The 25,984-nt window shown below is 46.1% G+C and overlaps 3 protein-coding genes and 1 non-coding gene across 10 annotated transcripts in view; 2 read left to right on the top strand and 2 right to left on the bottom strand.

The window, feature by feature from the left end:
• Positions 1–3,601, bottom strand: part of LRSAM1 (leucine rich repeat and sterile alpha motif containing 1) — a 39,307-nt gene extending 35,706 nt beyond the window's left edge. The window contains exons 1-4 of one of the 3 annotated variants that reach the window (XM_072777992.1): positions 3,307–3,601; positions 2,775–3,014; positions 981–1,086; positions 508–564 (exon numbers count right to left, since the gene is read on the bottom strand). In XM_072777992.1, the coding sequence (XP_072634093.1) occupies positions 508–564; positions 981–1,052 (129 nt within the window). In that variant the 5' untranslated portion in view covers positions 1,053–1,086; positions 2,775–3,014; positions 3,307–3,601. Of the gene's footprint in view, positions 1–507; positions 565–980; positions 1,087–2,774; positions 3,015–3,299 lie in introns of all 3 variants that reach the window. The other 2 variants (XM_072777990.1, XM_072777991.1) reach the window with 2 other exon arrangements.
• RPL12 (ribosomal protein L12) lies at positions 3,423–7,368 on the top strand. Its single transcript, XM_072778004.1, has 7 exons — positions 3,423–3,584; positions 4,141–4,214; positions 5,289–5,387; positions 5,756–5,837; positions 6,576–6,662; positions 7,040–7,152; positions 7,321–7,368. The coding sequence occupies exons 1-7, from the start codon at positions 3,548–3,550 to the stop codon at positions 7,324–7,326; spliced, it is 498 nt and encodes a 165-aa protein (XP_072634105.1). The 5' UTR covers positions 3,423–3,547; the 3' UTR covers positions 7,327–7,368.
• LOC140607645 (small nucleolar RNA SNORA65) lies at positions 6,361–6,490 on the top strand. Its single transcript, XR_012009604.1, has one exon. It is a non-coding gene; the product is annotated as a small nucleolar RNA SNORA65 (small nucleolar RNA).
• A 1,778-nt stretch (positions 7,369–9,146) lies between the features above and the next one.
• On the bottom strand, positions 9,147–24,664 carry ZNF79 (zinc finger protein 79). 5 transcript variants are annotated; one of them, XM_072777996.1, is made up of 6 exons: positions 24,090–24,664; positions 21,002–21,143; positions 19,082–19,167; positions 16,499–16,631; positions 15,904–16,002; positions 9,147–10,457 (listed from the first exon to the last, which is right to left on the bottom strand). In XM_072777996.1, the coding sequence occupies exons 3-6, from the start codon at positions 19,109–19,111 to the stop codon at positions 9,286–9,288; spliced, it is 1,434 nt and encodes a 477-aa protein (XP_072634097.1). In that variant the 5' UTR covers positions 19,112–19,167; positions 21,002–21,143; positions 24,090–24,664; the 3' UTR covers positions 9,147–9,285. The 5 variants fall into 5 exon arrangements, with proteins under 5 accessions (XP_072634097.1, XP_072634096.1, XP_072634098.1 ...); XM_072777995.1 differs by lacking the exon at positions 21,002–21,143; XM_072777997.1 differs by lacking the exon at positions 21,002–21,143 and having other exon boundaries at positions 24,413–24,664.
• Positions 24,665–25,984: the final 1,320 nt, after the last annotated feature.

Below are 25,984 nucleotides of genomic sequence, written 5' to 3'. Positions count from 1 at the left end.
TGGGTTTGTTTTCTGAGTGGCACACATGTGAGGGAGAGATGGGGCAAGAGGTGATCAAGTACAAAATCCTCAAGTGGAGAGCAGTGCTAAGCCAAGAGGGTGGCAGAGGAGGCTGGTGAGGAGTGCTGCTGGGGATGTGGTCAGCCATCATCTGCAATCAGCTGGCAGGAGACTGCCCTGCCCAGCTCCGGCTCATACACTATCCCCATCACAAGCTCTACTGGAGCAAAAGAAAGATCTCTGGTGCTATAGAGGCTGGAGAAACCCAGATTCTTCAAGTTCCCTAGAAATCTATGGGTATATTTTGTAGACTCCTTGATTCTTGTACACTATTTCGAGACCAATGATCATCTCAATTCTTTTGAATAAGAACAAAATCTAAGAAAACTTCTCTTGACTAATGCTTCTGGTGTTTAAAAAGTTCCAGTCCACAGCTGTCTTAGGGACATTGTGATCCAAGTGAAAAGGACAGATCAAATTCACAGCCAGAACACTCCCCCAGTTTACCTCTGAGAGCTCACATTTAGAGATGTCAAGAATATCATCAGCCCCAGCTTCTTTTGCCTGATGGTAAAAAGAATAATAATTTGAAAATTGTTCAAACAAAACACCCTTGCAGAATGGACAAACCAGCCAAAGAAACAGGATTAAGGAGCTGTATGAGACCACAGACACCATCTTGTTCAATTAGTCCATTTGCAAGTATACCAATGATCCCTGTTTCAATGGGGCTTGAGGTCCAGCATGGAAGAGCAAATGAACAAATGATAATTGCCATCAGTTCCCTGGGAGAGAGGCGCAAGGCACTCCAGAGCACCAGGCAAGTGGCCTCACTGATGCTTTGAGTCAGAGATTTTCTCTGGGGGTCAGGGAGGCAGATGGGAGAGAGGGAGCACACAGCTTCTTTGGGTGCAGTGTGGAACTCTGTTTTATGAGGGCAGAGGCAGAGATGGACTTGGGGGAAACCCACTTTCCCTCACCAGACACATCTGATACTCCAGGCGTTTCCGAGCCTCCTCACTGGGTTTCCGCTTCCGGAAGAAGAGTGGCATCTTTCTTTCTCCCCCTGGAGTAATCTCCAGGACTCTAGGGCATAGGAGAGAAATCAGGGCCTGGGGGATCTCTCACACTCAGGACAGGCAGCACGGTAACACAGAACACATAGCTGATTTACTGGACTGTATGATTCTTGAGGTCAACATCTGTATCTATCTCAACCATTCATCTGTGCCATGAGCCCAGCATAGCAGGTCTTTCTAAGGATGTTCTCTGAGAACTCATAATAGACAGGACTGATGAATCACTTCCTGAAACCCTTTCAGAGTGGCATCAGCTACATTATAAGAAAAAGACTTCTTTGTTGAATAAAAATTCCAAAGCAGTCCTCAGACACCTTACCACCCTCACAGCTACTATTCCATCTGATTCTCACTGCAGATCAGTTTAAAGTGATGAAATGGATGTATAAGCTGTGATTGGTTATATGTCCCGGATTGTAGCAAAACCAGTCTGGAGCTCTGCTCTTTCAAGTCCTGATCCTGTGGGGTTTGCCCAACTCCTTTGTGCTCGAATAATTTAGCACACATTAATTACAGTGTTCTGAACTTAGAAGCCAGGTGTTTACTTCCTGCCCAGTATCCGCAAATATCAGTGCTTGATAAGGGATATCAACTGGCCCAGGAAGCAATCATCCAGGGAACCTTATGGTGAACAGCCCACTAGGCTTTGGGATGAAATGTAATTGGGTTTATGGAGGTTCCTCAAAAAGTTAAAAATAGAACAACTCCACGACCCAGCAATTTATGAAACCAACTACTAGATATTTACCCCAAGATACAAATGCAGCAATCTGAAGGGGCACTTGTACCCCAATGTTTATAGCAGCATTATCAATAATAGCCAAACTATGGAAAAAGCCCAAATGTCCATTGATTGGTGAATGGATAGAGGAAAAAAATATATACATACATACACACACACACATACACACAATGGAATATTATTACTCGGCCATCGAAAAGAATGAAATCTTGCCATTTGCTATAGTGTGGCTGCAGTTAGAGTGTATTACGAAAATGAAATGTCAGAGTAAGACAAATGCTTTATGATTTAACTCATATATGGAATTTAAGAAATAGAAACAAAATAGATGAACATATGGGAATGCAAAAAAAAAAAAAAAAAGAGGGAGGCAAACCATAAAGAACAAACCAAGGGCTGACGGAGGGAGGTGGATGGGGGATGGGTTAAATGGTTGATGGGTATTAAATATCAGCCACATAGAACTATACATCTAACAAATATTTATTTAGGGTCCACTACAGCTTATGGAACTAGAGAGAAGGTACAATTGATGAAGATACACATCAAATCCTCAGTGGGAGGGGTAGAGATCACAGGTCTCTGCCCACAGGGGTGTGGACAGTCTGGGGAGCAAGCCAACCTGCAGAGCTGGCTCAGGACCATCTTGTCATCTCACCTGCCAGCAGTGATGGGGAAAAGTCTAAACACAGCCGTCTCCCATTCCTCCCTGATGACAAGCTCTTACCCATCTGCTCTCCAAGGACTAACACCCTCTTATCCCCTTCCCCAAAGTCAAGCCCACCCACTACCTCCCCGACAGTGACCATCCTTTCTCCATCCCTTGCATAAGATCGGCTCTTCCCAACCTGCTCCCCGATGTTCACTCCCCTCATCCATTCCTTCCTCCAACGTCCAGCCCAATGGGGAGAACCACACCCATTCTCCCCGGGCTGGAGTGGGGAGAGCCCCACCTGCTTTGTGGGTGGACAGGTCACCACTCCTTCCCTCGGGTGGATCTGAAGGCAGGCAGATCACTCGTAGGGCTTGGCTCGGTCATGGACACCGGGTCGCAGACCACCGGGCACGGCCCGGGACCCCGCGCGAGCCAGAGTCTGGTCTCCTCCAAATGCAAGAGCTGGGGACGGAAACTCGGAATCTCAGAAAGTCATGCAGACCAGGATGACGAAGTCGGAGACCGAGAACCGCAGGACCTTGGAATTGAGAGTTGGATCAAATTTAGACGCGAACAAACTGTTTCGATAAACAAAATGCACACATCACGAGGAAGCTAAAAGGGGGCCAAGGGTCTCGGAATTGGGGTGCGGACTCCTCAGGGGAGGGGCGGGTCTTTGCTATTGGGCTACAGTGACCATAGGGTGACTCTCATGACAAGGGAGAATAGAGAACAACGAGGCCTGAAAGCAGCCTTCTGTGGTCTGCACCCCCCCCCAGGCAAACCTCTCTGAACCCCCCCCCACTTCCGAACCCCTACTCACAACTCACCGCAGAGCAGGGCTCTCCAGCCGTCAGCATCAGGCGCCTGCCCACAAGCAACATGGCGGCAAGGGCGTCGCCGGGAGGCTGGGCGGAGCCCACGGTTCTCGCGAGAGTCGCGCTTTTCTGCCTATATCCGGCGCAGTCAGAAGCGTTTCCGGTCTTTTGGCTTTAGGCTCGGAGGAGGCAAAGGTGCAACTGTCTTCGGTCGTCCCGAATCCGGGTTCATCCGACACCAGCTGCCTCCGCCATGCCGCCTAAGTTCGACCCCAACGAGATCAAAGTCGGTGCGTGCTTTAGATGTGGCTGGGGCTGCAAGATGGAGCATTCCTCCTCCCCGCAGCCCGGTGGGCCCCCGGCTCAGCCGCCGTTGCCTTGCCCACGTCGGGCTTTTAAGGCGCTGCCTGCTCGAGGCCGTAACCGTGCCGCGATGAGGGTTGTGAGGCCCTGGCCAAGTGTCTAACTCTCTGGGCCTCAGCTTCCCCACGTGTAAATGGGGAGGGAGGACCAGACGACCTGTGGTGGCTTTGCGGCCCGCACGCCTAAGGGTAAGGTTTGTGCCCGGGCGCTCCCCGCTGCGCTGGGCTGGCCGGAGGCCGGGCTGCCCAGGGACTCCGGGGCCGTGGCCGAACCCGAGGCCGCTGGCCCACGTGGCGCATGGGGCGGTCCACGCCGGGAGGCGGCTCGCCAGCTGCGGGTTGGGTGGCCTTCCTTGTCTCCGGTGAGGCTCTTGGTGCGGCCCCGAGCATTGACCAGTGATGTGGGCGGCCCCAGAAGAGGCGGAGGGAAGGCTTTGGCGCGGGGGCTCCCTCTGCAGCGACACTCCTCTTTTCTTTCCACCAGTGTACCTGAGGTGCACCGGTGGCGAGGTCGGTGCCACGTCTGCCCTGGCCCCGAAGATCGGCCCGCTGGGTCTGGTAGGTCATCCTGGTGGAGGGCGGTTTCGCTCTGGCTTGTGCGAACAGGCGGGATCTGGGGTGCCTTGGACGTTGACGGGGTGGTAACGCCTGCTACGCCGCTGAGCCTCCAAACCGGACGTGCTCCCGTAGCAAGGTCGTGCTACATTGAAGTGGTGACCTCACTCTCCAGGGTTGGGGTCTTACCTGCGGCCTTCCCCGTTCTTGAGGCACGGGCCAGGGGTCTTGCTGAAGGTTTAGAAGAGTAGCTTAGAGACACTGGGCAGTCTAGTTAGCTTGTGTTTTCTAGTCAGGGAAATGGGCATAACTGTGAGGTTAAATATCGGAAGGGAGGATTAGATGGGGTGTCAGTTAAATCCTGGTGAGCTTAACATAGTAAGCTTGTGTAACCTACTTGTTAATAGGACCAGCTTTACTGATGACCACGCGATTTACCCATTAATCCATTTTATGCTTTAACTGTGCTTGCATTTCGCCAGATATCGTTAGGCCTTTATTCCTTGAACTTTGATCTCCTGAACCAAACATTGTTCCCATGTTGTCTTGCCTAACCAGTGCCTTCTTTACTGCTGGTCCTTGGCTCTCAGCTTAGCTGGCACCAGCTGAACAGCTTTCCTCTTTAGGCTGATGGTCATTAGGAAGTCTAGTACTTGCCCAGATCCCATCCTTGCAGAAACCTGGTGTTTTTAAGATTCTCCTGGTGATTTGAATGTAACCAGTGTTGGACATTCCCACGTTATCACATGGTTTCTTATGGGAGGGTAGGTAAGTAAGGGACTTTGCCATCTTATGACCCTGGGCCTTGACAGCCCAGGGTCAGCCAAGTAAGGGACTTTGCCATCTTATGACCCTGGGCCATGACAGCCCCAAACAAACTTAACCCTAGCTTCATCTTCCCAGTGTATACTGCTGCAGTAGCTATGCCTTGATTTGGTATGTGCACTTGGCTTTAAACAGCGCCCTGTGTGCTCGATTGGATAAGGAAGGTTTGGGGTGTTGCCAAGTGAGAGGGATGGGTTTTCAGACTGTACTTCAACTTAGTGCACAGTGTGATAAATAATTTTCTTTCTATAGTCTCCAAAAAAGGTTGGTGATGACATCGCCAAGGCAACCGGTGATTGGAAGGGTCTAAGGATTACAGTGAAACTGACCATTCAGAACAGACAGGCCCAGGTACTTGGTTTGAGGGGGAGGGTAGAGGTAGCAACCCTTTGGGATTCCTGGGTGGAAGGTTTTTGCCACCTGACCCCAGTGGTGAGCTGAGGGCAATTTTAAATGTGGGGAAGGCTCTTGAGAGCATGGGTCAAGAAAGAACAAGGATGTGGACTCAAATATTAATTAGCTCTTGTCACTTGTGTGACATTGGGTAAATCACTTTGTGTCTCTTAGGCTTAGACATGTTTTAGATTGTGAAAATAACTGAGAATGCACAGCAAACCCAGTGTGGCTTGTGTTTTTTGAGAGCCACGTTGCATGGCAGTATTGACAGTCCTCACTGTAAGGTGGAGTAGAGCTCATTCAATGGAGAATCTCTTCTGCAGATTGAAGTGGTACCTTCTGCCTCTGCCCTGATTATCAAAGCCCTCAAGGAACCACCAAGAGACAGAAAGAAGCAGAAAAACAGTGAGTGGCCTTTTCCCTGGTAATTTGTGAGTGGTGTCTACCCAGTGATAACTTCGCTGCATGTGTTCCCTTTAACAAAACCTAGGGGTGGCAGAGGGATCTGATAAGCTGTTGGAGAGCCAGGCACTACCAAGAAGTGTCATGTGGCTCTCCCCAATCCCTAGTAGGGGGCTGGCCGTACTCTGTATGCAGGAGGGAAATAGTAATTTAGTAGAATATGGGATAATGATAACCAGAATCCGATCACTTCTGAGCTGGGTAATGCTCTGAACAGCTTGGGCCCAGTAAAATAAACAGGTCTTTTTTTCATGTTTAGTCTGGGCAGCCCCAATGGCCTAGCAGTTTGGCGCTGCCTTCAGTCTGGGGTATGATCCTGGAGACCCAGGATCCAGTCCCACGTCAGGCTCCGTGAGTGGAACCTGCTTCTTTCTCTCTGTCATGAATAAATAAAATCTTAAAAAACAAAAATGATAGTCTTATGTGTCTGTGTAAGATGACCAAAGACTTGATTTTGCCCCAGCCACCCGCCACTGCACCTGATCAGTTTTCTGTTGGCTGGTGCAATCCAGTGGTGAGCTGATAGTAAACCCCAGCTTAGGAAACAGGGTTGTTCTTCATGTGGATGACTCTGTGCCGAAAGCATGGGAACAGCCTGGAAATTAAGATGAGGCAGCATATTACGTGGTCTGCTCTGGCCTTGGGTTGTGATAGAACTTAGGCTGTTTTTCTTTTCTGCAGTTAAGCACAGTGGAAATATCACTTTTGATGAGATTGTCAATATTGCCCGACAGATGCGACACCGATCTTTAGCCAGAGAACTTTCTGGTAAGTGGACAACATGGAACCACCTTAATTGTTATACGGGGTGTATTCACCAAGGGTAGAATTTCCCAGTTTGAAGGGATGTAAGCTGTAGTTGGGGTGCAGGGTCTTGTGGGTTTGAAGAAATGGATTGACATCGGTGAATATTTGGGGCTGGATGTGTTTAAATCTGGGTATCAAGGGACCCATGGAGTCTTTGCATTAAGAACTTACATATCTAAATCGAGTTCTGAATTGTGGATTAGAGCAGCAGAGATGTCACTCCATAAAATAGGGTTAATTCCTCCCTACCTGCGATGAAACTCCCCATGGTATTTCCCCATGGTATCCAAGGACTGAGGGATTGCAGTCCCTCTGATGGCAACTTTTCTTAATTATAGGAACCATTAAAGAGATCCTGGGGACTGCCCAGTCTGTGGGCTGCAATGTTGATGGCCGTCACCCTCATGACATCATAGATGACATCAATAGTGGTGCAGTGGAATGCCCAGCGGTGAGTGACTTCTGTTTCATTTGCCACCTAAAGCAGGGTGAGAGCCGGAGGAAGGCTAAAGTATGCATAGAGAGGCTGGACTAGTTCTAAATAGAAATGGTCAGTAGTGGGTTTGGGCTATAAGATTTTTTTTGTCCTACTGACACATTTTTTTTTTCTTTCCCACAGAGTTAACTACAAAGGAAAATATTTCAATAAAGGATCATTTGACAACCAGTGGACCTTTTGATGTGGCCTCTTGCTTGGGGAGGCTAGCTCCTCTGTGGTGCCAGGGTGGCAGAACTATAGAAGGAGCCGTTTGGGTAACAAGCTCCTCCTGGGTGACAGATTGCTGCCCTGTATGGAACTAGAGAGAAGACACCTAGAAAGTAAGTTTCAGTGCTTTTTGTAGGACACAGATACACACTTTACAAAATACTTTGCCAAAAAGAAAACTTGTACCTCAGTATGAATACATAGCAAGGAATTTATCCCAGACCAGTTTAATTCTTGAGTGGGCTAGTGTCCCGTGGCCCTCAGTGCGAGCCGTCAGTCTGTTCTAATGTATAGCCAGACTTCAGAAGCACTGGTGGGAAATAAAGGAACCTGACCTTGGTCTCAGCCCTTAAGGGTTATTTTCTAAAGGCATGTTTTTGCCTTTCCTGAGTCTGTCCTCTTTCCTTAGTTCTAGTCCTTTTGACTCTAGTTCATGACTCCTTTTAGTGTGAGTGAAGGGATGAACCAAGATACCTGGGTACTGGGGCAAGCTATACCTGAGCAGCTTAGAGGGGCTACAGGGTAGAGGGGAGAGGGAGGAATTTAGGAACAATTAACCCAAGAACGTAGTTTCCTTGACATTAGTCCTATTCCTGCTGTATATAATTTTGTTAATAGGCCTCTAAAGTTAGGTGAGTTTTAACCCCCCACCCCATACAAGTAGGGTTGGAGAACTGTAGTGGGAAGGATAAACCTTCTAGGACCTGTGCTAAGTCACCAAGAAACCAAAGTCAAAGGCCTTGGTCAATGAAGTTGAGTCTGACTCCCAAGTCCAATGTTTACCTAATCCCAAGTCACAAGGGTTTACTGTTGAGATGAAGTCATGCCAGTTATGCATGAAGAGGAGATGTCAAAGGCAAAACCCAGGACTGGGAAAGGGAGAAAGGCCAATGAAAATCTTACTCTAGGGCAGCCCCGGTGGCTCAGCAGTTTAGTGCTGCCTTCAGCCCAGGGCCTGATCCTGGAGACCCGGGATAGAGTCCCACATCGGGCTCCCTGCATGGAGCCTGCTTCTCCCTCTGCCTGTGTCTCTGCCTCTCTCTCATTAATAAATAAAATCTTTAAAAAAAAAAATTACTCTAAAGGAAACTTCACTAGGCAGAGAAAGGACCCACTGGCCTGAGCCAGGGAAAGGCCTCAGATTGTCCTTTGAGTCCACAGAGGTGTGTGCCTGCTGAGGGATTTCATTGGCTTAGCCTGTTCTCTTCTGTTTTTTTTTTTTTTTTAATACAGCATACTTAATGAATTGTGTGTCCTTGTGCAGGGGCCACGCTAATATTCCAATTTTAGTACGTGTGCTGCTGAAGCAAGCCCTGGGTGTTTTCTTTATACAGTAGTGAACACTCAAACATCTCACAAAGTAGAGACTGGGCCTAGCAGGGTCTAGATTTTCCTATATAGAGCATTAGAGTGGATATCCCTCCCCTATCCCGGATGAGACTAGCATGTGGAATCTTTCCTCATTTGAATTACCATCACACACACACACACACACACACACACACACACCCATTAGGGAGAAATGTCATTTCCGTCCAGTGTTGGCTTCATTCCTGGTCTTTAAGAAGGAACTAAGCCCTTCACTCATTGATCACTTACTCCTTATAAACCATGGTTTCTGCAGGGCTTGATCTACAAAAAGCACTTTGGGTCACTGAATAAATCTGAGTTGGGTTGTTGATGCTTACTGAAGAGCTGAGAGAAGAGCTCCTGAGATTTTCCACTCCACATGCAACATGTAAAATCAGGACTGTTTATTAAAGGTACTCTCGCATGTGGCTGAGTTACAGACTGTAAAAGTCCAAGGAGGTCTCTAGATGTTTTCAAACTACTTGCATTTCCTGCTAGATTCCCCACCCACCTTGGTCCTATTTCTGGCTACTCCCCAGCATGGAGTCTCTGGTGTCTAATGAAAGCAGAGCTACACCTGAAGGCCTTCCCACACTCCCTACATTCATAGGGCTTCACACCAGTATGAATCCTCTGGTGCTGACTGAGGGAAGAGCTCTGGTTAAATGCCTTCCCACACTCATTGCACTCATAGGGTTTCTCTCCTGTGTGGATTATATGATGGCGAATAAGGGCTGAGCTCTCACTGAAAAATTTCCCACACTCATTACATTTATATGGCTTTTCCCCAGTGTGGGTCTTCTGGTGGATTATGAGATTAGTGCTTTGGCTGAAGGCCTTTCCACACTCGCTGCACTTGTAGGGTTTCTCTCCTGTGTGAGTCCTCTGATGATTTGTGAGGTTTGCACTCTGGCTGAAGGCCTTCCCACATGCACCACACTTATAGGGTTTCTCCCCGGTGTGGATTCTCTGATGCTGAATAAATGCGGCACAGTAACTGAAGGCCTTCCCACACTCGCTGCACTTGTACGGCTTTTCCCCCGTGTGGGTCCTCTGGTGGTTTGTAAGATTTGCGCTGTGACGGAAGGCCTTCCCGCAGTCACTGCACTCATAGGGTTTTTCTCCAGTGTGAATTCTCTGATGCTGAACAAGGGCTGAACAGTCACTGAAGGCTTTCTCACACTCGCTACATTTGTAGGGCTTTTCTCCAGTATGAGTTCGCTGGTGTTTTGTGAGGTTTGCATTCTGGCTGAAGGCTCTTCCACATTCGTTGCATTTGTAAGGTTTCTCTCCAGTGTGAATCCTCTGGTGCTGAATGAGAGATGAGCTCTGGCTGAAAGCCTTCCCACATTCATTGCACTCATAGGGTTTCTCCCCAGTGTGACTCTTCTGATGCTGAGAAAGGGAAGAACAGTAACTGAAGGCTTTGCCACATTCACTACATGTATATGGTTTGGCTCTGTGGGGCTTAATTATAGGGGAATTCTTTTTGAAGCTCTTTGTAGGTGTTTCCCATTTCTGGGGTCTCACTTCTGTAGGAACTCTCTGTTGTGGAGAAAGGACTGGTCTCAGGTTGAAGCTCTTCCCCAGGTTGCTGTTCCTGTGATCTGACTCCCCAGGGGGCAGCTCTATATTTGTGTCTTGGGATGAGTCTTCAGAAATGTCAGGTTCAGACGGTGATTCAGACATAATCTTCCAGTCTGAAAAATATTGAGAAAAGCATTTTACCCCTTTGGTGGAAGAAAAGGTACTACTGAAATACAAAAGGCCGATGGAGTTTGGCCAAGCTCTTGTGCAGAGGTCTGATGCTCCACCCCTTTCACCCAGAACAGCTGCCCCACATTTCAGTTCTAAACTGTAAATACTGACCAAGATGGCTCTTCAGATACATTAGGACGGTTTACTCCCTTTCCTAAGCTGCAAGGGATACAGAAGTTTACCCTAATTGCCCTCAGATGCACTGCTCCCTTATTTTCTGCCTTTGCTCTGCTTTGGCAAGTACTGGGGATTTTCCACTTGCCTTCTTAGTCTCAAAATTCTTGGTGTGGTTTTGAGCAATCAGCTAGGCAGGTTTAAATAATTCACTTTATAAAGCTCATGATCAATGCAGCCAGATCAATGCCAGCCAGATGAATTTTTTCACCCATCAAATCAGCCCCAAACTGGTTAATTCTAGAGTACTGGTAGGGGTGCAGCATCCTAAGATCGTACATACCTGTACAACCTTTCTGGATAGCAATCTGGCTGCGTGTGTTAAAGAGTCTAAAATGCCAACATGAGAACTGCACCTGTAAGAATTTATCTTAAGGAATTAATGAGAAATGTTGACAAAAGTACTCACAGCATCATTTGCCAAAGAAAAGCAAACACCTAAATGTTTAGTAAAGGAACGACCACACTATGGCCAATATTATTTAGCAATCAGAGGTCATGTTTCTAACGGGTACACTATAGTTCCTTCTGCAGAAAGGCATTTATTGAGAAAACGCTGCGAAGATACATGGTGTGAATGCAAGCTATGTTGTCTGGATTGTGGCATCGGGCATTTTTATTTCCTTCAATGCTTATCTGTATTTTCTAATGTTCTCCACTGTCAGTATTATAATAAAAGTTACAAAAACCTTTCAAAGAATATGCAGTGATAAAAAGAAACATAACTAAAAAAAGAAACATAACTGCTAAATGAAAAAAGGAGCATGTAAACTTATACTTCTACTTTAGAAAAATGTATCACAAGTTCTGGTCTGAGCCTTCTCATTATGGGGCCTCTGGCTGACTCAGTCACTTGAGCTTGTGACCCTTGATCTCAGGGTCATGAGTTTGAGCCTCACGTGGGGGGGTAAAGATTTCGTAAAAAAAAAAAAAATCTTTAGAAAACAAAGAAAAATGTATCACTGCATTTTATTGTATGAAGAAGATGGAAGGGACCTCTATGTGGTGGGATGATAGGGGACCTTGATTTTTATCCTGTTCCAAATCTCAAATTAACATCTTTTCACTAGAAAAAAGTTACTTTACATAGAATAAATAACATTGTTTTTATGATCAGAAAATTGGTATTTTTTAAAAGAATAATTCTTAACCCTTTTGGGGATCACCCTCATTTTAAGAGAAAACTTTAAAATGTGACTAATGTATATTTAGAAACTGAAACAAAGTCCATGGAGCTTTGTCTTGGACACCGGGGCTTGTACGTAGGGGGTGAAGTTTCAGGGATGGTTACAGAGCTCTTCCCTGCTTTTCTCAAGGGTCAATTTTCCTGAAGACTCTTTTGGCTTCTATCTTTTCTCTCAGAGGAGAGAATAACAAGGTTAGTTCTGGGTGACCTTTATTTGAATTTCTATATGGAGTCTTGACCCAGATAGCTTGGGTTTATTATTTTTTAAAGATTTTATTTACTCATGAGAGATACAGAGAGGCAGAGACATAGGCAGAGGGAGAAGCAGGCTCCTTGCAAGGAGCCTAATGCAGAATTCGATCCAAGGACCAGGATCACACCCTGAGCCGAAGGCAGACACTCAACGGCTGAGTCACCCAGGCTCCCAGATAGTTTGGGTTTAAATCTTGGCTCCACCTCTTACTAGCTATGTGATTGTGGGCAAATTTTTAGTCTCTTAGATTTATTACCTGCAAATGTAGCTTTCACAGAATTGCTGCGAGGATTACAGGAGTTAAAACACGTAAGGGACCGAAATGGTAGAGGGACAGTTAAATGTTAGATGAGTGCTTGTTATTATCTCAGGCTCTTTCCTTGTGAACCTTCTTAAATGGTTTCCCATTCAGCAGGTTTCCCTCCAGAGCACTTGTGTATTAATGCTCAATCTACCATAAGCACAGGAGTCCCCATTTTGGGTTCAGGGTATCTCCATGTAGTTCAGTATTTTTTTTTTTTTTAAGATTTTATTTATGCATGAGAGACAAGACAGAGGGATAAGCAGGCTCCATGCAGGGAGCCCGATGCAGGACTTGATCCTGGGACCCCAGGATTATGCCCTGGCTGAAGGCAGGTGCTAAACCGCTGAGCCACCCAGGGATCCCCTGTAATACAGTATTTGATCATGTGTGGCTTTCACAGCTTCTACAACTTGACCATCTATTGGAGAAAAGATGGAAAGCAGTGGAGGGAGAAAGGAGCAATTCAGGAAACTGGTGCTCATGAATTGTCCCTCAGTCCACCTCTCCTCTCCACCTGGCTCCTGTAGGAGACTAAGGAGTTCAAATGTGCCCCAAACAGAACTGAATCTCCCTTTCAAGCCAGTGTCTGCTCAGCATTCTGCTCAGGCTACGGTCATCCTTACGCCCCTACCCCTCACATCCAATTCACTAGCACATCCTATTAGTTTTAATACTTCACATGTCCTGAATCCTTCCTACCTGCTACCCCGTCTCCCTGGAATCTCTGCAGCAGACTCCTAACTGATCTCCAGGCTCTTACTCTTGAACCTTGGAAGTCTTATTCTTCACATGCAATTTTAAAACATCAAGTATTTTAAACATCAAGTATTGTCCCCTCCCTGCTCAGAGCCCTGAGGGGGCTATGTGAAGAAAATCTGAACACCTTACATAGCCTCTAAAGTCCTGCATGCTGTGTTCCCTGCCACTCACTCTCCCTCTGCTTACTGAGTCCTAGGGGTTTCAAGTCAGGCTCATCCACAACTCAGAGCTTCAGCACATGCTGTGTCCCAGATCGTTTCTCTCCCAGACGCTTACACGGCTGGCTCATTCTCGTCTTTCAGACCTCAGCTCCAATGTCACCTTCTCCAAGGGGGCTTTCCTAGTCATCTGACTTACAAGAGCCCCCCCACCTCCATCTGTATTCCCGTTCTCACCTTTGTACCCCGTCACTATTCTCTTACCCTGCTTTGTTTCCTTCACCATCTCACATTGTATCAGTAATTTTATTTATTCATTTATGTTCCTGACATCGCAGGATGTAAGCAGAGACTATGTCTTGTTCTCTGTTGTACCTTCAGTAACTAAAGCAATTCCAGGCATTTACCAAATGCTTAATGCTTATTTGTTGACTGAATGAGTAACAAATTCAATGAGAAAAAGGCAAATTGGGGAGCCTGGGTGGCTCAGTGGTCTAGCGCGGCCTTTAGCCCAGGGCCTGATCCTGGGGACCGGGGATCGAGTCCCACGTCAGGCTCCCTGCATGGAGTCTGCCTGTATCTCTGCCTCTCTCTCTGTCATGAATAAATAAAATCTTAAAAAAAAAAAAAAGAAGAAAGGCAAATTGAGCAGCTGTGCCTGGGGACATGTCAACACCCACAGCAGAAGCTCTTAGAGCAGGCAGTGAGGTGAAAGGTACTTTAAAGACCCAGGTCTGCCATCGTGGCCGGGATGGGATGGGGTGACGGAGGGCTCTGAAACCAGTCCATGGCGGAAGAGCAAGGCCCAGGTTGCTCTGTGAATCTCAAGGCAGAGATGCAACCCCACGGAAGCAGGGTATTAATTACTCCAACAGCCAGATTTAAACTTTCCTTAAACTACTTCACGATCATATAGCTAATACAGAACTCCATCACTGATAACTTTTTTTCATGCATATTAGTTTGTAAAATAAGATTTTGTTATCTACATTTTTTGATAGAGACAAGCGACCACATAATTTAGTGGTTTAGTCTGAGTCTGTGTGGTTCATAAATAGCAAGCCAGGACCTGAAAGCCCATCTTTCACAGGTCAACATCCAAACCTGCCAAATTTATACCAAAATTTATACCAAAAATACCAAAATTCTAATACCTCACAGCGTGGACCCTTGGTGCAAACACCCCTTCTTAAGTTCTGTTTCTAGTAACATGCTGATCTGACCTTTTTAGAGTCTTGAAACTCTGAGGCTGTGATGAAAACTTTTTCCAGAAAAATGCAGCCACTGCGCTAGCCATGTAACAACACATTCCATTTCTGAAGTTCTATACAAGGGTGTACAGCCTGGAATAAAAGGCTGTGCATGATGCGGGCAGCAGGGCCTTGAGAAGGAAGCAGCAGGACCACTGAGGCTCCTACAAAGGCAATATTTCAGCAAGTCTGAGCGATGCCTGGCTAACAACAGGGATGAGGGAACGTGTGACAGGCTGTTTAGAAAGGACAGTAAGATGGGAAGGAGAAAGTTCTGACAACGTGCAGAAAACCTACCAGAGGCTTTGTTTTCACTGCCCTGCAGCAACAATAATCAGAAATGAAGATGTAAAGCACTAGGCTATGTTTTTAAACAAATTTAAAGCTTTATTTTTTTTTTAATTTTTTTTTATTTATTTATGATAGTCACACAGAGAGAGAGGGAGAGGCAGAGACACAGGCAGAGGGAGAAGCAGGCTCCATGCATTGGAGCCCGACGTGGGACTCGATCCCGGGTCTCCAGGATCGCGCCCTGGGCCAAAGGCAGGCGCTAAACCGCTGCGCCACCCAGGGATCCCAATTTAAAGCTTTATTACCTTAAAGTTATTAAGTTCATTTTCACTTCTGATGCTTTAAGCCTCAAAATTTCAAAAGTGGCTGGAACCCCAGGAAAGTTACTGAGGCACTGCCAGAGGTCACATATCCACAGGGGCCAGAGCATGAGGGTGGGGGTGCACTGAGCAGCCTTGGATGAGAAGCAACAGATAAACATAGCAACTATGGCTTCCCTTTTGTCTTTCCTGAGGTTATCAATAAGAGCCCTTTAGGAAATTCTAGCAGGGTCTACAATGTAGAGAAGGTAGGGAGGGAATGTGGGGAGAGAGAGGATCCAATTAAGGACCAGAGAGGGGAGTAGCAGTAGGTGTCACAGCTGGAGGTATGGGCAAAAGAGTGCATCTGAGAGCCTCAGTGAGGTGAACCCCAAGCAGAGAACGTGCTGGGCCAGCAAAGAGGCCATTCCCTCAGAGGCCAGCACCACCACCTATGGTCCTAAACATCCCCAGCCCAGGTCCCAAACACCCCCCAACATGCCAGGAGGAGTTATGGAATCATCCAGACCTTGTTTTGAACCCCAACCACACTACTTTCTAGCTGTGAGGCTCTGAACCAGCAAGACAGCCTCTTTCAGCTTTAGTTTCCTCATCTGTAAAATGTGGGGTTGTTAAATAACCAAACGCATAATGTGTTATTTCCAAAGGGCTTTTGCTCTCAAGACTCACTGGTTTTAGTGCCTGTTCACTTACCGGGACAGGTACTCCTTAGGCCTCCTCCTTCCAGCATCCATGGGCCTTCTTCCCTTTGTTCCGACTGGGAGTTCATGCCAGGCTGGGAAACCGGAAGTCCTGGTCAAGGGCAAAACAAGTGCTATAGAAATTTAGATTAAATAGCCACCCAGAACTCAGGGGAGGGGGAAGCAGACCAGTTAGGTCATTTATTTCATTCATTCAGCAAATATTTATTGAATACTGTACTTGGTCCCAGGAACTGGGGATGTAGCAGTACTTAAGACAGATGAGATGCCAGGGAGGGGACAGGCTGGGGTGTAAAGCCCCAAAAGCAAGTTATTTAGAAAAACAGAACTTATTGAATAAGGAGGAACTGGCCTGAAGGTCACACCACCCCTCCTGGGAAACAAGAAAACACGGAGCTGCAGTCTTGCAGGGAGCAAAATGAAACTGCCTATTTCTCAACTCAGAATGCAGAGGCCTTTTACTATAGGGAACTGGGAAGAAATATCATCCCTCCAGTGTGTTGGAGCAACTCGGGACCACGCAACCCTGGGAAGTGCCACAGTTATTCACACCTGAGTAGATTCTACATTTCAAATGGCTTCCTTACCCAGCAGGACCAGATTCCTGACATTTTCTGGTATCCCTTCCTTGAACCTTGGAGTTCCCCTTGGAGCAGGGATCAAGGGCCTCCAGCCATGGTGGGTCAGAGCTGCAGTCATGGTGCCAAAGGGCATGGTTCCCTGAAACAATAAGCACATTCCTTCTCACCTGCAGGCCAGAGGATACAACAGAGGTCCGCACAGCTCAAGAGAAGCATTTACTGATCACTTCCTATGTGCCTGACACTAAACTGGATACTGACACACACACAAAAAACAGATACAGTCTCTTTTTGTATTTACAACTCTCTCAGACTTTATATATAGAGAACACACATGCAGCTACTTCTATGTAAAAGAAGGAACGGACACCAGTGCTTGGGAACGAAAAGAGCCCATGTAGACAAAATAAAATTAGAATGTCTAAGTTTATGCAACAAGCTATCAGAAGGAAATGTGAAAGCTCAACTTTTCAGAGTGTTTCACAAGTATTCCTGTGAACCTCGATATGACAGTACAACAACGAAGGCAGCCATGTAGGTGGCCACCTGCAATAACATGTCAGTGAAATGGGCAGACCAGCTGCCAGGATAACAGAGAAGGAATCTTGCATGGAGGATGGACGAAGACCACAGAGAGAAGGTGATTGCTGAGCTGGCCTGGAAGAAAGGTGGTCAGATGGAGAAATAGGTTATCTGAGGCAGGGGACGCCCCAAGATCACAGGCACAGAGGAGAGAAGGTCCTTGCGTCTGTTTTCTGTGCAAGTAATGGTACCTCCACCCACCTCATGGGCCACGTCAGAGACCTGAAGGTCACCCTCCCCTCTCCTGCAGCTCCTCACAAACCACTGCTGCCTTCATTTTCCTCCACAGTATCATGAAAGTTCACACATGTCTCTCCACGGCCCTGTCACTGCCTTCTTTGAAGCCAGCATCATTTTCCAAATTACAACCTCTAATTTTACCTGTTCTTCCGATCCAGCCTTTATACTGAGAAATGCAGTACAACAGGACAAAGAGGGTCATCTTTGAAAACTATGAAATATTTAAAACATTTGGGTCATTTTATGACAGGCAAGAGAGTAAAAGCCACCATAAAGATGTAAGTGTCATGAACTACATAAGAAATGGTATGTAATTCACAAAGAAAAACCTGTAGGAAGTACGAGAAGAAACATAAAATACTACAGCTATGAGATCTTAAAATAACTCAGGGTTAATACATAATAAAAAACAAAACATAGGTATGAAGAACTGAGCAATTTAATTAATAAGATTGACTAATAGAGCCATCAAACCCCGCGTTCTGCCTTTATGCTATAACTGGCTGCTCTGGGTTGGCAAAAGTCACACTGTCCCCATGGAGCACAGGCAGGCTGAATGAGCAGACAGAAAAACCAAAGTGACAATTTTGGAGTATCTAAGAAAATAAGATCTGAACACTTTCAATATAAACAAGAATGGAAGGAAATAAATTAGAAATTCAACTCAAGAGGTTATAAAAGATTGAATTTTAAAATAAATCTGACAAACGTAAAAGCAAATAATTAAGAAAGAAAAATCTGTGACTAAGAGAACTGATGAGAAAAATCCAAGCACAAACTTTCTGAAAAGGAAAAGAAATAGACCAATATCTAGTCTAATCTGGAAAAGGGGAGAAGACAGTTCCTATCCTGGTGGGACTATGCAATGGAATACACTAGAAATGATTCTGTAGAATACTCTTAATAGAAATGGGAGAAATATTCATCACATTCTGTGAAGTGGAAATAAAAGAAGGTTAAAAGGAGGACAAAACCATTTTGGAAAAGTAGAGAAGGAAAAATACGGGGATGCCTGGCTGGCTCAGCTGGTGAGGTATGTGACTCCTGATCTCGGCGTTCTTTTTATTTATTTTTAATTTTTTTTAAAAGATTTTATTTATTTATTCATGAGGGACACAGAGAGAAGGAGAGGCAGAGAGACACAGGCAGAGGGAGAAGCAGGCTCCACGCAGGGAGCCCGATGTGGGACTCGATCCCAGGTCTCCAGGATCAGGCCCTGGGCTGAAGGCGGCGCTAAACCGCTGAGCCACCCGAGCTGCCCTGATCTCGGCGTTCTGATTTCAAGCCCCATGTTGGGTGTGGAGATTACTTAAAAATAAAATCTTTTTTTTTTTTTTTTTTTTAAGATTTATTTATTCATGAGAGAGACAGAGAGAGACAGAGAGAGGCAGAGACACAGGCAGAGGGAAAAGCAGGCTCCATGCAGGGAGCCCGACACGGTACTCCATCCCAGGTCTCCAGGATCACGCTCGGGCTGAAGGTGGCGCTAAACCGCTGAGGGCACCCAGGCTGCCCTAAAAATAAAATCTTTAAAAAAATAATCCCCCACTGAAAAAGAAAAGAAGAATATGACTGAAAAGATGCAAATGAAAATGTTTAAGTGTATCATTTCTCTATGGGAATAAGGATGAGTTTTTGGGTGTGTTTTCTATGGTTTTTGGGTTTTCTACAATAAACATGAATTTCTTTTGTAATTAAAAAACAAAAAAACTCCTCAATATTAAAAAAAGGCGGGGGGCTGCCTCTCAGAGGAAATTTAGAACTTACCTGGGCTCCAACTGTGAGACTAGCTGCCATTCCTTCATCTTCTATGGTTTCCTCTTGGGCAAGGGCAGGGTCTGGAGAAGGTGGCTCTGGAGAAAGGGGGAGAAACCAATGAAGCTCACAAGTTACAGCTCGTCAAGCTAGAGAGTCTTTTTTTTTTTTTTTAATTTATTTTTTATTGGTGTTCAATTTACTAACATACAGAATAACCCCCAGTGCCCATCACCCATTCACTCCCACCCCCCGCCCTCCTCCCCTTCTACCACCCCTAGTTCGTTTCCCAGAGTTAAGCTAGAGAGTCTTATATTCTCATTTTGAAGAAGGGGGTTCCAAGGACATTGCCAGTTACAGGGCACTGGGGCTGAATCTGCAGACCTGCCAGAGGCTACACATTTCCCCATTCCCCTTCTTACTTCAGAAATCCCATCAATTCACTCAGACACAGGAGTCATTAGACTAACAGACTCTCAAGTAGCAGAGCTCCCCCATTTACCAGCAGTGTGCAAATCCTATAACCTTTCCAAGTCTCATTTTTCTCATCTGTAAATGGGAATGATAATCCCTCGAAAAGTTGCTGGGAAGTAAAATGAAAAATGCAGACAAAGCAGTTGGTACAATGCCTGAAGTGTAAGTACGTAGTTTACAACTATTACCTACTGCTGCTGAGTTCATTTGGAGATTTAGGACATTTGCCGAATCAAGAGAGGTAATGACCAAGTGGGATTCATTGCAGGGATGCAAGATTAGTTCAACATAGAACAATTAATCTGTATTATATACCAAGGTAATAAAAAGGAAAAGACTCCACACAGAGCATTTCAGTGAACACTAAAAAGGCCATTTTGCAAAATCTGTCACCCTTTCCTGGTAATACCCATTCAATAAACTAGGAAGAGAAGAGACCGTCCTCAACCTGGCAAAAGGCAACTACAGAAAACCCAGATTTACATCATACTTAACAGTGAAGAACTGATCCTTTCCCCTAAGATCAGGAACAAGACAAGGATATCTGCTCTCACCACTTCTATTCAGTATTATACTGGAGGTTCTAGTGAGGAAAATTAGGAAGGGGGGAAAAAAGGCATCTGGATTGGAAAGGAAGAAGTACAATTATCAGTATTTGTAGATATGATTTTGTATATATAAAATCTTAAGGAGGGCACCTGGCTAGCTCAGGCGGTAGAGCATGTGACTCTTGATCTCAGGGTTGTTCAAGTCTCACTATGGGTATGGAGCCTACTTAAAAAATAAAAACAAAAACAAAAACAAACAAACAAAAACACCAGACTTGCTAAAAAAGAAAAAGTAAATAAAAAGAAGAGGAAGAGGAAGAGGAGAAAATCTTAAGGAATCCACCAAAAAAATCCTATGACAGCTAAATAAGTTCAGCAAAGTTGCAAGATACAAGGTGAATATATAATGAAAAGACAACCCAATTAAGTTTGGGCAAAGGATTTGAATAGACATTTCTCCAACTGTATTTACACTAGCAATGAGCAATTCAAGAGTGAAATAAAAAAAAAACACCTCAATTCCATTTGCAAGAGCATTAAAAGAACAAAATACTTAATAAATTTAACAAAGGAAATGTAAAACATGTACACTGAAAGCTACCAAACACTATTGAAATTACAGAAGATCTACATAAATGGAAAGACATCCTATGGATTCATGGATTGGAAGACAGTAATGTTGCTATGGCAATACTCCTCAAATTAATCTACAGAGTCAATGTAATCCCTATCAAAATAACAGCAGACTTTTAAGTAGGAATTGATTAAGCTGATCCTAAAATTCATCTAGAAATGCAAGCGACTAAGAAGAGCCAAACAATTTAGAAAAAGGACAAGTTGGAGAACTCACATTCACACTATCAAAACCTTGTACCAAGCAACAGTAATTAAAATAGTTTGGTTGGGACACCTGGGTGGCTCAGTGGTTATGTGTCTGTCTTCGGCTCAGGCAGTGATCCTGGAGTCCCGGGATTGAGTCCCACATCCCACGCTTCTCCCTCTGCCTACGTCTCTGCCTCTCTCTCTGTGTGTCTCTCATGGATAAATAAAATCTAAAAAAAATAATAATAATAAAAAAATAAAATAGTTTGGTACTGGTATAAGGATTGAAATACAGATCAGTGGAAAAGAATGGAGAGTCCAGAAATAGATCCATATATTTTTGAACAATGATTTTCAACATGAGTCCCACCCAAGAAATTAAATGGGGGAAAGAATTTTAAAAAAGAAGGTGCTAGGACAAGTGGACTCTTATCTCACACCACATGTAAAAATTAACTCAAAATAGATGCAAGACTTATTTTTTTAAAAAGATTTTATTTATTTATTCATGAGAGACACAGAGAAAGAGGCAGAGACATAGGTAGAGAGATCCCCGGGCCAGGATCACGCCCTGAGCCAAAGGCAGATGCTCAACCACTGAGCCACCCAGGCGTCCCTAGATCAAAGACTTAATTATAAAAGCTAAAACACCTAGAAGAAAACTTAGGGGGCAGCCCTGGTGGCGCAGCGGTTTAGCGCCGCCTGCAGCCCAGGGCGTGATCCTGGAGACCCTGGATGGAGTCCCACGTCAGGCTCTCTGTATGATGCTTGCTTCTCCCTCTGCCTGTGTCTCTGCCTCTCTCTCTCTCTCTCTCTCTCTCTCTCTCTCTGTCTCTATGAATAAATAAATAAAATCTTTAAAAAAAAAAAAGAAAACTTAGGTATTAATTTTTATTACCCCTGATTAGGCAATGGGTTTCATAGCTATGACACCAAAAGCACAAATAACAAAAAATAAACCGAATTTCACCAAAATTAAAAACTTTGTGCTTCAAAGGATACTATCAAGAAAGTCAAAAGATAACCACAGAATGGGGGAAGATGTCTGCAAATCATCTATCTTTTAAAGGTCTAGGATCGAGAATATTTAAAGAATTTTTACAACTCAGAAACAAAAGACAAATCACCCAATTAAAAAGCGGCAAAGGATGTGAATAGATTTCTTCAAGAAAGATGTACAAAGAGCTAGTAAGTACACGAAAAGATGTTCATATCACTAGTCATTTGAAAAGTGCATATCAAATAAATATAAGATACTTCACATTCACTAAAATGGCTAAAATAAAGATGGAAAACAAGTCTTGGTGAGGATGTGGAGAAATTAGAACCCTTGTGTATATATATATATAAAAGAACCCTTGTACATTGCTACTAGGACTGTGAAATGCCTCAGTCACTAGGGAAAACAATGTGGCAGGTTTTCAGAAAGTTAAACAGAAGTACCATATGACCTTGCAGTTCCTCTCCTAGTTACACAAACAAGAGAAATGAAAACACATCCACACAAAAATATGTGCACACATATTCACAGCAGCATTATTCACAATAGCCAATACTGGAAGCCACCCAAATCCTCACAACTGAGGAACAATATGTGGTATATCCATACAATGAAATATTATTCAGCCATAAAAAGGAATGAAGTACATTCATCCATGTTACAACATAGATACCTTGGAACATTATTTTAAATGAAAGAAGCCAGACACATATATTCTATGATTCTATTTTTATGAAATGTCCAGAATAGGCAAATCCTTGAACATTAAGTAGAAATCCAGAGAGAGTAGGGGTTAGAGGGAATGAGGAGTGATGGTTAATGGGTATGGGCTTTTTTTTTTTTTCTTTTTTTTAAGAGAGTGTGCAGGGCAGCCCCGATGGCACAGCGGTTTAGCGCTACCTGCAGCCCGGGGTGTGAAACTGGAGACCGGGATCGAGTCCCATGTCAGGCTCCCTGCATGGAGCCTGCTTCTCCCTCTGTCTGTTTCTCATGAATAAATAAAATCTTTAAAAAAAAAAAAAAAAAAGTGTGCAAACACGCTGATGGGGGCGGGGAGGAGAGGCAGAGGAAGAGAATCTTAAGCAGCTCCACGCTCAGCACAGAGCCCCATTCTGGGTTTGATCTGATGAAATGGGTATGGGCTTCTTTTAAGAGTAATGAAAATGTTGTGAAATTAAGTACTGGTGATGGTTGCACAACTTTGAGATTATACTAAAAGCCACTTTATTGTAGACTTTAGAAGTGAGTATTATGGCATGTGAGTTTTCTCTTAATAATAAAAAAAAAATAGTAGAGGTAGTATAGCCCTCAAAAAGGAAGTACATAGGTCTGGATACTGGTGTTAGTTTAGACCTTATGTTACTGAGTTGTACCTGACGCCATTGTACCTTCTTGTCCTCTTTGGCAGTTACCAAAGGAGTACTAGGAGGATGAGAACCATCCTGCTTGTTCCCAGGTCTCTGGGGGAAGACAACACCAAATTCTGGATGTGAAATTGCACTTGAAGAGTTACAAACCAATACAGGGACCTCTTGATCTAGAGGAGGATGGCACAGGCCTCAGTGGTTAAGATTCTATATACATTTGCTCTATCGATCGTTCAAGATGCTTTCAAACACATATTATTTTATTTGATATTTATAGTTCTTAGAGGTAAGCAAGGTAGGAGACGTTATTTTTACCCTTTCCTCCACGAAGAAACACGAGTTAAAAACCTAACTGGTACGTCATCACTTAGACAGGATCCTGGCCTTCTGATTCCAAATCCCCAGTTATCCTCTCGGACTTTACAGTCCAACTAGGTTGAACTGACCCTCAGTTCCATGTGGAGCCAATGGGCTCCTGTTCTGAGACTCCCCGGCTGCTTTGAAGATCGGAAACAACGGGAGACCCTGGGTCGTCCCATTTTTCCTTTGCGGGGTCCCTTTCCCTCGACTCATAAATACCATCAGTCCATCAAGCAGATTGGGGTAAGCAGGATACTCCGAGATTATTCAGGCCTGAGCGCCTCCAACGTTCCTGCTCCTAAAATGCTTTACTCAGAAAAAGGCTCTCCTCAACCTCTTGAGGAGAGGATAACCGCAGAGTTCTGGTCCCGGCCACGGAGCTGCATTAGTGGGCAAGCTGGAAGGAGAAGCCGGCTCCCCTGCAAACCTCTCCTTTCACTGCTCCTCACCTCCTTCCTCCAGCATTTGGGTCCCACCTCGCACCACCGCCTCCCAGTTCTCTGAGCCCCAGCCGCGCTCTGCTGGCCTGCTCTGCTGCTCCCAGGCTGGACTCTTCCTCTCTCCAGCCTCTCCCGTCGGAGGCCGAGGCTGAGCCTGCGAGGCTGAGCCCCGGGGAGCTCGGGTCGAGCCCGTCCAGCCAGGTCTCTCCGTCTCCCCAGCGGCAGTCAGGCCGCGCGGCTCGGGAGTTCGTGGCGCAACCACCGACTGGGTCTCAAGCAGAAGGCCGTGCGGAAAAACCCGCCGCCGGCCACCCCGCAACGCTACAGGTTACCATCACGAGCTCAGAAACTGCGGTCGGAGGTACCGCCAGACGCCAGGCCCAGCTCCCGCGCCCGAGGACGCTCCAACAGCGCCACTTCCGGTCCTGCGTGTGGACCTCCTCGCCCGCCGGACTCCATTTCCCAGAAGTCTCCCAGGTTAGCTCCCGGTCAAAATCTTTTTCTCTCTGCGCTAGGTTTGCGACCCGCGCAGCCCTGCGGACCGCACTTCCCAGAGGGGCTCCGCCTCTTCCGCTTCCGGAATCTGTTTCCTACCACGCTTGTGCACATGCGTCTCAGGTCCCCCGGAACCCCCTGGCTGGGGCCTCTGAAGCGGGGAGGCAGCTTGGCCGCGAAGGGTCCTGGGAGCGGTGGTTCTGGCGCAGGCGCAGACCTACGCTGGCGCTGGCGCTGGCGCTGGCGGCTTCTTTTCAGCCGGTCTCCGCCGTGGTTCAGCGTTCACCGTAGCGGGGGTCGCGGGGGTCGTCTCGTAACGCGATCCTCGGCATCCTCCGGAGCCGTGTGGAAAGTTTGGGAAGAGTGAGGGCCGGGAGGGAGGGGCCCTTCATGTGAACAGTGCAGCCCCGGGCTGGTGCCCTGGAACTCGCAGGAGCAAAAAATCTCTCCGCGGGAGAGAACGTGCGCGGTCGTTTCAGGGATCGGAAGCCCCGAAGGGCGTCGCGGGGTCCCATCAGCACTATGGTGGGAGGAGACTCCTGGATACTCTGTCCCTTGGAGGCTGCCGTGCTGTGCCGGAGGATATTTCGGTTGGCTTCCTCGGAGGGCTGAGGACGCTTTCCCCTCTTGCCTTGTTGAAAATTATTCGCTATTTGGGCAACTTTCTGATCACTAATTCAGTTCCGAAGCATTTTGACGTTAGGAAGATGGAAATGTGTTACCCAGGAAGCAAAAAAGAGTTTGGAGTTCCTGAGGCCGTGCATTTGGTACTGCCTGCCCCTTTCAGCCCCAGCTGGTTGCGTTTTTGCTGGAAGAACTATCTGAAGTTTGTGGGTCTTCTCTGAGTCTTACCGGGATTTATTCCATCAGACGAGCCACACCCACTGATCTCCTCTACCTTGGGCTGCTGCATATTTGGGCTCAAAGATTTGAAGGCCCTAAGTCTGAGATGGATTTCCTTGGGTTCAAATCAAGGAGTGGGCAGGGCTGTTTCTTCTGGACACTCGGGGAGAATCGCTTTCCTTGCCTTTTCGTGCTCCAGGAGGCTGCCTGCCTTCCATGGCTCCTAGCCCCCTACGGTTGGTGCTGTTCTGCCCATGGCCACAAGGCCCGGCAGGTGCTAGCCCCAGAATGTCCAGCGGGCAGTAGCGGGTTTTCCTCAGTCTCGGGATCCCAACCAGGGCCGCTGGGAGGTAGCGGAGTGCTTCACTCCTCAACTGGTGCAGTTCCGCTTATGGTCACTGGGTGTCGTTAGGGCATTCCTTGTCTCAAGAATGCAGACGTCAGGATTTTCCCTGGGGCAGGGATGGGAGGTGGGGTGGGTGTGGGTGGTGGTGCTGATTTCTACTTTGGGAGGGGTAAAGCACTGCTTCTGCTGCTGCACCTGTCCGTTGGGGAATGTTCCATCT

Source organism: Canis lupus, chromosome 16 (assembly GCF_048164855.1).
Source record: "Canis lupus baileyi chromosome 16, mCanLup2.hap1, whole genome shotgun sequence".
NCBI lineage: Eukaryota > Metazoa > Chordata > Mammalia > Carnivora > Canidae > Canis > Canis lupus.
Note: the sequence above shows the minus strand (reverse complement) of the source record. Positions and strands in the feature narration are given on the sequence as shown.

Bases quoted from the DNA above. Each gene is read 5' to 3' on its own strand.
- RPL12 (XM_072778004.1), top strand. From the start codon at position 3,548: ATGCCGCCTAAGTTCGACCCCAACGAGATCAAAGTCG. The intron at 3,585-4,140 runs GTGCGTGCTTTA...TCTTTCCACCAG, and splicing joins CCCCAACGAGATCAAAGTCG to TGTACCTGAGGTGCACCGGT. The intron at 4,215-5,288 runs GTAGGTCATCCT...TTCTTTCTATAG, and splicing joins AGATCGGCCCGCTGGGTCTG to TCTCCAAAAAAGGTTGGTGA.
- ZNF79 (XM_072777995.1), bottom strand. The intron at 16,632-19,081 runs GTAAGTTCTAAA...TTATTGTTTCAG, and splicing joins GTCTCACAGTTGGAGCCCAG to GGAACCATGCCCTTTGGCAC. The intron at 16,003-16,498 runs GTAAGGAAGCCA...GCCCTTGACCAG, and splicing joins CAGGAATCTGGTCCTGCTGG to GACTTCCGGTTTCCCAGCCT.